Source organism: Pieris rapae, chromosome 9 (assembly GCF_905147795.1).
Source record: "Pieris rapae chromosome 9, ilPieRapa1.1, whole genome shotgun sequence".
NCBI lineage: Eukaryota > Metazoa > Arthropoda > Insecta > Lepidoptera > Pieridae > Pieris > Pieris rapae.
Window position 1 is genome coordinate 4,203,047 of NC_059517.1, and position 14,112 is coordinate 4,217,158.

General features: G+C 33.9%; 1 protein-coding gene across 7 annotated transcripts in view; it reads right to left on the minus strand.

Moving 5' to 3' along the window:
• Nucleotides 1–14,112, minus strand: part of LOC111001106 (protein turtle) — a 41,825-nt gene that overhangs the window by 12,649 nt on the left and 15,064 nt on the right. For 6 of the 7 annotated variants that reach the window (XR_002600461.2, XR_002600462.2, XM_022270816.2 and 3 more), the window contains exons 1-2: nucleotides 2,543–2,717; nucleotides 475–600 (exon numbers count right to left, since the gene is read on the minus strand). Coding sequence is in view for 5 of the 7 variants with exons in the window: in XM_022270816.2 (XP_022126508.1) it covers nucleotides 475–547 (73 nt within the window). In the remaining 2 variants the exon portion in view is untranslated. Of the gene's footprint in view, nucleotides 1–474; nucleotides 601–2,542; nucleotides 2,718–14,112 lie in introns of those variants that run through there. The other variant, XM_022270815.2, reaches the window with a different exon arrangement.

Sequence of the window (14,112 nt, forward strand, 5' to 3'; positions counted from 1 at the left end):
TGTAGACAGATTAAACACCCACAGATTGACCTAACCAGAATTACCTCAGCCTTTTGAAATCAACCCGTGTGCGAGTGGATAGTGCATATTGTTAAGAATTCAGCAAAAACCTATACCTACGTGTAGACGTTATATTCTCCATTAATGTGTCAGAATAAAACTAATTTACTTTTGAGTTATTATAGTTGCATAATTGTTTTAACATCGTATCATTGTTCGTATGCTTTTTATCGTAAGTGAGCACCCACATCTACGGATGTAATAAACGCGATACGTGAGTATACGCGATAATATAATTTAAATATATCAGCGCAACATATATTAAATTCACGCCAACTGTGGGTTACAATTACAGTGATTAATAATTGTTCTTCGACGGCTACAATCATCTCCTAATACTATCCCACCGCAGAGTAACATAAAGAAAAACAAAAGCAAAGTCACCCTGATAACGGGAAAATAGTAATATCTTACCCGGCAAATATACAATCAGTAGAAGCAGCAGGCCGGCGGCGATGTGCGGCGTTAGCTCGGCGCGCCAGCCCATGCCTGCGCTCCCATGTCACGGCCGCGCGCGGCGACTCATCCTCTTTGCATCACCTTCAAACAATAACATATATAAGATTAAACTGCCAGCAGTGAACCCACACCCCACAACAGAACTGATCTCAAAACAATGATAGGGACAATTGCGGGCCATTGTCTCCTTAATAAACATCTATTTGTCCTAGGCGCGATGGACAACTCCATGTGCAGAGGCTGTTTCAGCGCAGAGGAATCTGCTGGCTGTGGCTAAAGAACGAACGGAAATCCTCGGAACAGTGAGGTCGCTCCGTGAAGCCTGTGAAGTGCCCAGGAAACTTCTGTGCTTCTGGAAGGAGCTAGGCTGGCTAAAGTAGGCAGGGCTTTACGCAAAACGGACCAAATTTGAGTCTAGTTGCGGAAATTGAGTCCACCTACCTAATACCTAAAAGCTTAAACAATTTTTATTTAAAATGAATAATAATGATCATAATAAATTAAATTATTATTTAATTAATCAATTAATATTAATGCGTAATAGGAATTGATTCATTTTATTAAGCCATCAAAATAGCTACGTAAAAACGCGTATCCCAGGCTTCTAGAGCTGCGTCAGCCTGTGACTACTTCGTTACATTTTAATTTTGTCAAGTTTACGTTTTCATTCCAAAATGATTTCAGAAATAATCAATAAACTCAGTCGAGATTTATGTAGTTATATTCACATAGATTTATTTGCTTTATAAAAACTTTTGCTTTACTCTGACGAACTCTAACGCCAGAAATAAATTGTATTAAATGTATTTATACAAAGTTATAATTGTTCATTATCATCATTACTGACATAAAAAGTACCTTATTTTTTAATTAGTTTATGCTGTTATCATGTAAAACCTTTCGTAGTAGACTATGAATGTAAAATTTCCCATTTATTAAGTAAAAAAATAGGAGACTAAAGGAAAAGTAGCATAGGCTGACAAGACTGTACAGCAAGTGGAAACTGAAGTACACTTAAAACCATACTAGGAACGCGATAGCCATCAGGGGGAACAAATGACACAGGTCAGTCACTTCTGATAACGCTGACGTTTCGACTTTTCTATAAAGGCAACAGTATCGTATACGGTTTCTAAAAAAAATACGGTAAAAAAAATTATCAATGTTGGCCGGTTTTGCCCCGAGCTATATCGAAAAATTTGTCTCAACGCCATATACAAATGTGTATGACTGATATATAGATAGATATATAGATGCGTGAAATCATAAAAACAAGTTATTTGTCAGCAATATTGTGGTAGATTTTGGACTGTAAATAAAAATGCAGACCGCATTACCTACCCAAAAAGAAATAATTCCAACGATATATTTGGAGACCCATAATTCGTCATCAGAAAAATTCTTGCTTAAGGAAGTCTTTTATCGTATTAAAAGGTTTTTATGCGTTATCGTAGTCCTTAATTATAATAAAATTCCTTATCGTAACTTAAAAATCACGAGTACATATTTCTACAGACGCTTAGTATTATTAATGGTGTTGGGGGTACAATACAATTGAAATTGTACGTGGCGTTTGGCCTTTATAATACGCCCTTGGGCTATTTTTTACCATTGGAATAATTGCACTGCAACACGATATTTCGACTCGCGACCAATCCCTTATTCTGTACATGTTAACATTAAGTGCCATTACGTTCTCTATTTCCATATAAAGTACATATATTTAAGCTAATCAATTTAAAAAAGTTGTTAAAACGATATCATATACATGCCTGGGAAAGCTCTATCAACTTTTTGAAAATAACTAAATCGGTTGCAGTAGGGAAGGGCTGAATATCTTGCACTAAAAATTTTCTTTTTCAAGGTAATGCTGGTCAATTTAGAAATGCTAGATAGAGCGCTATTTGGTCTTCGTGAGTATTTAGGGCCAGCACTAGCATGTCTTATGCTAGAACTACCTCGAAAACCGTAGTCGGGTTATTGTAGCGGTCAGCGAAGACTAGGGCAATATTGATTTTCATACCTTGTCACAGCGTGTGTTCGCGTTATGGCCGGCACGCAGAGAGCGAGTGGGCTGGGTTGGGGACGAGATCGGCAATGTGTAATAGTGCGGGGCTCCGTCATCTGTGGAGGGCGGTCATGGGCTCGCGGTTGGCGCGTGCGAGAGGTCGGGCGGCTGTCTGGGCACTGCCCGCCGTTTGCCGTATCGATCGATGCGCGCGCAGCCGCCGCCCCGCGTGAATGGTCCCCGGTTCACGTGCTGAGCTCAAACCATGCTCAATGCTGCTTTAAGGACTAGCTAAGCTGGTAAAGGCGATCTGAGCCTCACTCTCGCCTAGAGATCAACGATGAAATTATGAACTACCATACTACCCACCTAAACTATTTCAATTACATCTAATGTCCACCTTATATATATTTATATAATATAATTATATACATATATATAAGGTGGATATAAGGAAATAAAAAAGAAGGTTTTGTATGTAAATTGTAATGAAATAAGAGTTTTGTCACAAATTGTTATAGACGCAGTACTAGAGATCGTATTTATTATTTGGTAGGAAACTATACAAAGGATAAGGATAAGGAAAGTACTGAGTTTTCTGTTAAAAATGTTGCTAAAAACGAGATCGCTAGCCGTCGAAGTCGTTTTCATTCTTTAGAAAATATTTGTTCTTTCCATCAGTTGGCGACAACGAGCCAACAAAGATCCCGGAAACTCTATGTTGTTTTACCACATAAATTGGTTAAATTTATTCCCGATAAGGACGAAGGTTCAAAAGTTTCATGGTGCATACTTCATAACATTGTAATATTTCTTCGTTATATAGTATGTTCATAAAAAACGAAAATTAGTCCCGTCTGATAAATCTTATTATCAGTAATGAAAAGTCGGCAATGCAGCTATATGTAATGTCATTTTACTTTATATTGTCCGCTAACTTTTAGGCGGCGAACGAATGGGGTTTGAAGCTTCTTAGCAATATATGTAGCTAAGAAACGAACCGTTATATAGGTATAAGAATTTTTGCGTATTAATAAGTTGGATAAAGAAAAAATGCATTTGAAGGTAGCTATCTCGCCTGGCTTCGTAAAAGCGAAAAATTGGAAACGTTTAAAATTCTGTATAAGATTTAAACTTTGTTCTGTAAGCGAGTTCAATATGGATCGCATTACTCTTTAGACGCGGTGTGCAAGTTTAAAGTAGGAAATCCAGAAGAGCTATCGATAAAGTTGTCGCTGTCGCGGAAACCGGATTACTTGTAGGACTTCCGCACTTCATAAAGAGCCCTGTATCAAAGCTAACTCGATTATATTCGGATGCCATCAGCTAAGTACGACTTTAAATTCATCTGCATTTATTCTTACTATCTTCATAACATTTGATAATTCATCTGTAATTCAGGGAGCCGGGCAGTTTGATAAGGTTCGTGCGGTTTTGTAAAGCACACAAAGCTACTTGTTAGACGTTTTAAAGCTTTTTTATTAGATATGTGTGTACTTAGCTTGCGTCATTATAGATCAGAGAAATTATGTCAAATCTTTTTTTAAAATTATTATTTCCACCGATATCTTCATATCATTATCATTACCGAATCGCAGAAGTATTAAAATTTAAAATCTTAATATATATGATATTTAAGAGCAATTTAAATAATTTTCTAATATTGTTGAAGCTGCGTCGGTATTTGAGACAAACCTTCCTTTATTGGATTCTGGATAAAGCCCCTTTGATCAAGTGTCTGACATTCTTCAAGAAATTAAAAACACCTTTATTCTGTAGTGCATCTACTACGTACTTTATTGAAGCCTGATATAATTTCTAGTGATATTACTTATTATTTATTTATGATGGATTTTGGGAAAATATTACGTACACAAATATATAGTTCTCGTAGAATTTCTGTTTGTTTTTCGGTAATGATGAAATGGACATTCTGACTTAAATCTTAAAAGTAATTAATAAGCAGAGCAAACACTGATCAGTGATACATCGACAGTTAAGTGTATTCACTCAGTTGCAACAAGCTTGTGCTAATGTGTTACGTAAAAATAAATAGTAAAGTTTTTTTTCTTTGTGGCGCCTAAAAAACAGACATTTTGACGCTGTAAAGACAATGAGCATAGGTATGGCTAGTAACGTTCTTAGATTGTATTGTAATCACCCGAGTTTCTTACGTTTAAATTTAAATAGAAGACAATTTAAGCGTATCAAACTGCGCTTAGTTATCATAATATTGAATACGATTTAACATTACGAATCATGCATCAAATTCCAGCCCGGATACACTTATTTAGCAAACGTTATTTGTAGCATTCCTTAAACACCCGATTATAAACCTATCTCCACTGGTTCGCTTCAGACAATTTATTTGATTGAGTGTACACGAAGAATCTCCAGGGATATGTACGCTTAGAAATTTTTACGGTACAATTTCTCGCCCTCTATTTTATTTATCGTTTTAAAACTCGAGAAGGAACATAAAACAGTTTTGTTATTGCTAGAACCGACATAAGCTGTTCGCTAAAAAGTAATTTATTTGCTCAAACCATACGATCTTTTAAATTCTTCGATTTCTGGCCTGTATGTTACCCAGTGCGTTTTGACACTTAGGGCCTGTTTCACAATGTCCGGATAAGTTCCAAATAAGCTATTTGTTACTTATTGGTATGATAAATAGTATTTTTGCGTTTCACAACTGTCAGATAGCGCTATACGTCATGAAATCCGAAGTATCTTATTTGGAACTTTTATCTTTCGAATAATTTATGTGTTGCATAGCTATTTGGCACTTTATCCATACATTGTTATACAGGCCCTTAAACTTTGAATGACATGCTTTCTTAGGACATCTTGTAGATATGTCTTATTCATAGCGCACCATAGTTCATAGTGACCTACTAAATAGGTCACCGCATAACTATGTAAATTCTCTTTGTAGATGTTTTTATGTTCTACCACATGAAGTTGGGTTCAATTAGTAATGTTTTATTTGCACTTAGATCATTATTATCTTATAATAACTTTGTACATCCTTTAATGTTCAATATTACAAATCGCAACTTCAACCCGTGACCATGCAGGTTAAGAAACCTTTTAGATATTATTTGCTATAATTATTGCTTTTTTTAATTTTTTCCTTAATTAAAAATTTACTTGTTTAATTTACTAGTTGCTTAGCGGACCCTTGCTATTTCCGTAATACAAAGTCCCCTTGTGGGTTGTGTATTGCGAATTGCCATATTGTGCGCTACTTGATTGTAAGGTTGCATGGATCTGGTTAGCGTCATCTTAAGTTCTCATGTTATTTTCACACATGTATATCGTTTCTATAAAATATTGCCATAAGAATTTGATTGTCCTCCTTGTGTGATGCTTGAGAGCAAAAAAACAAATTGAAACATCGTTACAGTCGTCATTTTTGAAATAACTTACAGATTCTGGAATATCATCTTTAAATACTTTCGTAAACATTAAATGTTATTTAATTAGGTATTCGCTTTTGCAAAAATGTTTCTGGCTGGTATGTAGATAGTCAGGAGAATCGCAACGTAAATCATCCTTGAGTTAATATCAGTAACAGACCGTCACAACAATATGCGTTTGGATAAGATATGACAGGGCGGTTCACGTCCACCGCATGCTCGTATTAAATAGCTGATGCCTCTTATCAACAGTCTAGGCTACTGCAATACTTGATAATAATAATGTAAACTAATACAAATTATAATAAATATTTACTTACAGAATGTACCTACTTGTATCAGACCCAGAGTCGAAGGCAGTCAGAGTTTGTCCTAACCACATACCTACATAGGTTAATTATCTTTACCGTTTCTTGATGCACATACAGAGAAGGATAAAGAAAGAAGTATGCACGATTATGTGTAATTTATTAAAAGGATGTATTCATATAATCACTGTTAATAGTTTGACTATTTAAGAAAAAAATATTTCGTATAAAGCAACTATTGTCTGTCAACTTTGATGTGGCACTCACTGTGACCACGATTGCTGATAAGATTCAACACGTCTAGTAAATAAGTAATCAATTTGCGATTCTATCCGTTAATGTTGTAATATTTCAATATAATTAATATTTATTAAATACAAATAATAATTTAATAAAAGAGTTAAATATTGTTTTACCAAAGACAATTAATAGATTTGTGGTTCAAATATTTCAAAGGGCGTCTTAGGACTAACGATACTATAGGATAATTTTTGGAATTAAGCTTAAACTACTTTTTACCTAAAATAGGTTGGGTAATTGAATGTTCATGTTTCCAATGAAGGTTCACAGAAGCCTGCAATATCCGGCAACGTTCAATGTTCTGTGAACGTGATATATCCAGTATTAATTTGCGATATCGACGTTCTCCAGGTGAAATTAGATTTATACCAAAGCAATAGCTTCAAGAACTGTATCTCCGGTGGAATATCGCTATCTACTTTTTATTTCAGGACTACTTGAACTGCGGAAGTTTTTGTTCAAGAGCTCAACTGCGCGACGTTCGAACAAAGATATTGCTAGAATTATTATGATAGAGGGTAAGCTTTTGATTTATCAATACTATGTTTATTTTTCATTTTTTACTATCAAAAAATAGTATGATGTTATTTACAACTTACATGTGACAAAAAATCAATGGAACGTTTGTTAGAAAGGATATTAAATTAGAACATTGCTGTCTGATATCTGCAATACGTATTTTTACACATGTGTATAATATGGTGTTTAATTTAACTTCGATCGATGTGGTTTTATGTTCTCAACGGGTTAAAATACAAGCCCTTAATCAATTTAGCCGGTTTTAATCATCGGACTCCCGGGCTTTCGCATTCACTTTAAACGGCAAAAATTTTAATATAATTATTGAAAATGGTATCGAAAAAATTGATAGCATATATAAACATTTTTTTTCGTATATAAGCAATTCGAATTTAAAGTAAAAATAGTACTACAAATTTCATAATGGTCTCAACGTATACGGGTAGGACGTCATGACATAATGTAGACTACTGAATTCCTGCTCTTCTAGCACACAGAGAAACCGTCGGTAAAAACAAAACAATTACATACATATTTTTATTTATGAAACAAATAGAAAAATGTTGGAGAAGTTTTGGTATTGAAACTGCAAGAAGGTATTTCCGTACAACGCAGCAAGCCGATGTTAGACGATCGCTATAACTGATAAAAAGGGAATCATAATAATCTAAAAAGTATGAAATTTACTTAAGCTTATAAATATTCCCTTTTAATACTAGGGAGTTAGCGATTTTTTACCTGGGATTCGTTTATGAAAGTTGAATGATGTCTGAAAGTTTTAATTAGTTTTGTAGGACGGAGGCACGATACAAAAATTTACTTACTCGTTTTTACCATTTTATACCGTGCATTAATTAACCTAAGGTAAAAACTATTGAGAAATACGGTCGATCTGTTATTAACATTTAAAAAAATGTGTGTAATATGTATCTTCAAATATAAACAAATTACATATATTGATACAATTGTGATTCATTGTTATTGGGAGTAAAAAGGATTTGAGTACTCTCGAAGTGTGTTTTATAAAAATAACGTTAGATATAATTTTCATTTTCATTATCAATATGGTAAAGTACATTATTTATTATTTATTAGAAAACCAGTTTAAACCAGAATGTGTTTATATAAAGCAATACTTCTTATCTTGAACATTCGAAGCAAAATATAGGCCAAATTTCAGCTTTATCAGTGCAACAAACGGGAAGGAAAACTGGGCGAGAGCGGTTGCAGGACGGATGTAGGTATTCGTTTTGGCATGAAAACTAGACCAGGTCTACCTGGTTACCATGACAGGAAATAGTTCTATAGACTGTATTTATGTAAATATTATGATTATTATGTCGGCCACTAAATTATTATATATTACTAATTTGTTATTTAAGTATGTTACACGACGACCAATGATCGTGCAGAGGGTGATTATTTTATTTTAACTTTTCAATGTCGCGTTCAGTTACATATGAAAGTATTATATCCGTTTAAGCTCTGATGTTGCCTGATAAAAAACCTACTAAAAATATTTATAAAAAGTAAAATAAATCAGTGACGCTACAACCTCTTTAGATCTGGGCCTCAGATTGTCATGTCGGTTTCCTCACGATGTTTTCCTCCACCGTTTGAGCGAATGTTAAAAACTCACAAAGAAACAAAGTCGATTGGTGCACAGCCGGGGATCGAATCTCTGATCTCATGGATGAGGGTCACACGCTGAAGCCACTAGACCAACTTGCTCTACTAAAAATAATATGACACAATGTATAGGTATTTATAACTGTGTTTAGTATAATATATTTATGGCATTATAACTGTGTTCCACGGTCCCAAAATGGATTAACATCAAAGATTCTTTTTGACTTGGCTAAAGCTTTTAGACTTTTTTCGGAAGAAGGAAACAATTCTGTCAACATTTCGTGCATTGCAATGATAGCTCTCAACCAGAAATACTTTTTCCGTTTTTACAATATTATTCATTGGTGCTCAGGTTCTTTTAGTAATTGCGTTCTGATCTTTAGATATCCGATCCAACACAAAAACATTTTTATTTAAAATAAGCGCCAAGCGAAACCTGAAATACACTATGTTCTACGTCAGTCAGGAATATTAGAACAAACCGAAGTATTATTTGGCAACCTGAATAAAAATACAAAGTTATGCGGAAATAAAATCATATATTCACCCCGAGAAAACCTATTTTCTATATCAGTAAATCCTTGATTGGAGATGCTTTTCAACGACCATAATAGAGATAATTTAAAAATATTTTTGGTCTGTGATTTGAGTCGAAATGCGTAATTTGGGAGCTCACAAAATTGCGGACATTAATATGTTTCACTTGTCGTCGTGCTTTAAAACATAATAAGGTATGTCTAGTAGTTAATAGAAGTATATTATTTTGTTAAATTATCTCTTTGAATGGCGATGCTGAGATGCTGTTTATTAATTTGACAGTTATTTTAAATTATCCTAATCCTTGAGATTGGTTTTTCCTAATTCAAACAATTTGAATGACACAAAACTTTTGGCGATTGAAAAGAGAAGCGGTGAGTATTTTGCCAGTACTTCTTGCCCGCTCTACGCCCTTGACTTGCGAACTGGTAGTAAATATAAATTTAGAATCAATTTAACATCTTTTCTGTTGACGTTCATAAGTGTACTTGGTAAGCTATATGAATAAAGTTATTTTGAGTTTGAGTTCAGTTGAGAGTATCGTTCTTAGCGCGTATTCATTCAAGTTGAGCGAAACTAAAAATAAAAATTATTCAATTAATTTTACAACTCAAATTCTAAAGCAATTTTAATCTCGAGTTTTGCTAGAACATCCCTCGATAGCACTTACAACTGGTGCCGAGATAAGAGTTAAATTAATCAACGTGCAAATTTTACAAGATAGACTTCCGGAAACTTACTGAAATTAAGATTCGTTTTATGTTGTTGCCTAAGAGCCATCAAATGGTATTAAGGAGTCAGGACGAAGCAAACATATTTCGATTGATTTCAATCTCAATGTTGTTTTGTTTTTTTAATTCAAGATGGATTTCAAAATCAACAAGAAATTTTCACATCCGTCCCCTAACACGAGAGCATGATTTCGAGTATATGAAAATTATCTTACACTTAACAAAGCTTTGAATTATGACAGAAAATTTGTACGAATATAAAGGAATGACAGAAGTAATATGAAGAATTGCTGCATAGATTATAAAATAATTGATATTGCTAATACCAATAGATTGATACGATCCACAAGTTCAATTTATTAATTAATTATTTCCAAAAGAATAACCGGTTACAAACATAACTCTAAAGTAGTAACGATTAAATTATTGTGGCAATCAATTTCTATCGAAGGAAGGAAAGAAACCATATAGTTTATAAATACGTCTTGCTTGACGAGATTGTTTGGATCACGTTTCACCATTATTGCACCTGACCACAACTCGGCTTCACCTGTTCAATCCGCCTAAGACCCGTCTACCTATCGACCAACAACAAAAACAGAAAGGATGTGGTTTTTTTCACAACTATAATCTTATTTCAAAACTTTGTTTAAATTGATTGTTAATCAATTACAATTATAGTCCTTAACTGCACTGCATTGCACCTTACATTATAAAGGCATTATATATAGTAATTTCACCTTTGCAAGGTTGATTGCCAACAGATGGCGCTGAATGAATTTAAAAGGCAGTAACAAAGTCATTCACGTTTTCTATTAAATTTAAGCTCAACATTCTCAAAGGTGCTTCCGGCCGGCTCGGTCGCCTAGGATTTACGAATGCTAGGGGGTCGAGGCAACTAACCTAACCATCTTATTGGGCCTCTTTTTCGGGGTGGCGGGTCGACTCACGAGTCAAGAAAAATTGAAACCCCGCAACTTATATACTAATAAATAATTAAATATAAGTAGAAATTAAAACTAGGTAATTGCATTGCAGATTTTTGAAGGCGAGGTTAATATATAAATATTAAATACTGCGATCAGTATTATTCCAATTTGTCACATAATATTAATGAATTTATGTAAAAAAAAATCTATTCTTAAAGTACCCGCAATAATTTTTTTGTCATTAATTTTTTTATACTTCCACCACTATTGATTCAATAAACGTTTTCGCAATCAATGGTTGCAAATAGAAATTACTATCATACCAATGTCAAACAACAGTCGGTTATTGATTTTAGCACATTCAGTTGTTTTCAGGGGGCGAGGGGCGGTGGGCGCCGGGAGGCAGTAAAACGCCAACCATAGCTCCACATGTGAATATTTGATGGTTGAATCTGACTGTGGCCACGACCAAATACGTGTCACCTGGCTATCGAGATCCGTTTCAACTAGATCTTTAGATTTCTCTTGATGATATTGAAATAGACCATGCTTTGCAGCTGGATCGATAACTAACTGATTTTAAGAAAGTTTTCCTTTTGATAGAATCAAAAGGAATTTTTGGTGGCGTGCATGCGACTAAAGACTTTATCAAATATGCAAATATTAATTTTAAAACTTACTGTGACTGTCATTGAAGCAAATTAGTTCAGTCTGCAGGCAAATAGTATTTGATTAATTTTTTTACATACAGTATTGTTGAGTTTTTTATAAGTCCGGTCCTTGCGGTTTTTCTGTTCAATCCCCAATGCCACAAGTCAACTGCATTTCTTAATTGCCCTTGTTTTTCTATCTCCTTTGTCACTGCATTGTACTCGTATTTCTGAGATAAACCATGTGTGCACTTATAATTAACTATAACTTTGATACAGTACCGCTTATGAAGACATCTTCAGCTTTAATAAAGGCTGAATTTAATTCATAATTAAAGATATAAATCTAAAGTATTTTCAAATTTCGGCCAGGGGTTTTATATCATATTGTAATATTAATAGTTTATATGCAGTATTTTAATATTTCCATAGGCCCCTATTATTTAGTTTTTTAAATTCCTACCGGTATGTACAGACGGGGCTTATCCCTAAATTATTCGAAATAAATGTTGAAAAATGGATACATTTCTATGAATTCCGCATAAAGACGATGTAAGTTAGAAATTAAATCAACTGTAAACTGATTCAACATACATTTTGCAGTCAGAAGCAGTTATGTTTGAAGAAGCGATGTATGCATACTCTAAATGCTGATTTAATATTCATGATTATGTCTCTGGTCCCGAATTCAAACTTTATACGCCAAGTGCTCGTTATATCTTGTCTTTAAATAATTGATTTCCCCCCGAGATGTAAGATTCACGATGTTTATGTACGCTGTATGTCTCTTTAACTATTTATATCGGAAATCGTTTCGGGTAACTGACAAAATGTAGCATTTATTTCATCATAACCTAAAAACAGAGATTATATTTGTTATAAGCCTTATTATATAAATAATGCAGTGTTAGCCTAGTTGCTTCAGCGACTCTCATCCTGAGGTCGTAGGTTCGAATCCCGGTTCCACCAATAGACTCATTCGTACGGTAAAAGAAATCATCGTGCGGAAAACGGCATGATATAGGCCCAAAAAGTCAACGGCGTGCAGCCACACTTGAATAAAAAAAACAAAAGATCCGGAAACACACAGAGAAATCTGATACCCAGACCTCAAAATGTTGACGCGCCACTGGGTCGTTCTATATCCTATTCTATAAAGTCCCGAAACTACCCTAAGGAAACACTTTACTGCATTCTGACAACAAAACGTCATTTCAACTTTAAAATATCTGTTGAGAAAGTCCATTCAACAACGACGCATTAGATAAAAAGTTATACTAGGCCGGATAATGATCCAACATGAAATGAAACTGATGGAGAGCAGACGGAGCTTGCGTGATATTTCCTCTGTTATAATTATATTTGATGAAAGTGTTTTAGATTATACAAAAAACTGCATGTATGTGCTTTAAAGTATCATTGTATTGACAGTTCTATCAAACTTTTTTCTTAAAGTCTTGAGTGGAGTCAACATGGTTTGGCCAATTTTAATGATAATTTTATTTATGAATGATTTTGTTTTGTTTTGAAATATAATATGTACTTATATATTTTTAAACAGGACTATAAACCGTAAATTATATTATAAATTATAAATTTCTTTACAATATACAAAATTGTGTAAGTATAAAACCGAATCTGCGAAGCAATCCATTGCAAGGTTTAACAATGAGTCTTGTGTGACTATATTTAATGTTACACAAATAAGGTTACTAAAATAGGTTAGATACATAAGTCATATCGTATATAGTATTTGACTATCTTTTAGAACTTATCCCCTGAAATCGTTGGCATTTCCATGCATTTATCACAGCCGCTGACAGTTAGCTAAAGATTTTTCTCGGTTCAGGACGGTTTGTGAGTGAGGTTAATGTACATATAACTAGGACTTATTATTATGATCCCAAAAAGTGAATACAAGCGTCTAAGACAACCATGTTTTTCTTGTAGAATTAATAGGTAGGTAAGATAATAAGAAAAAGGAGAAAATATTAACGTCGTGACGTCGAAGGTAATATATAAGAAGATATATAATAAGTGACTACGCCATTATTACACCATATTATCAACTAATAACTAGGTTTACCTTGACCCAGTTTGTTTTTCACATATCTAATTTATGTTAATATCGACCTACACGTTACCGAAGATGAATGAAATTTACTAGTAGATACTAGGATTTTTTTAATATGCAAATATTTTTTTCGAATGTGTCTGTGTACTTAAGGGCATATACTGTATATATTGGGTAAAAGTATTATTTATAAAGCACTTTTTGCCACCACCACTAAGTGAAACCAGCTGCCCGTTCAATTATTTCCGAACTAAAGGAGTTCTTCAGAGGAAAAGGGCGCACAAATTCTTAAAAGTGTTCAGGGGCAGCAGTACCAGTACTTAATAAGGTGATCCTTCTGCCCACTGGTACATTAAATAATAATAATATTTGTTTTAAAACGCAACGTGATCTTCATTGATTTCACATATAAAACGCGTAAATTCCACATAAACAAAATCTAGTCATTTTGGTATCTTTCTATTAAATTTTTATTTTACAATAAAA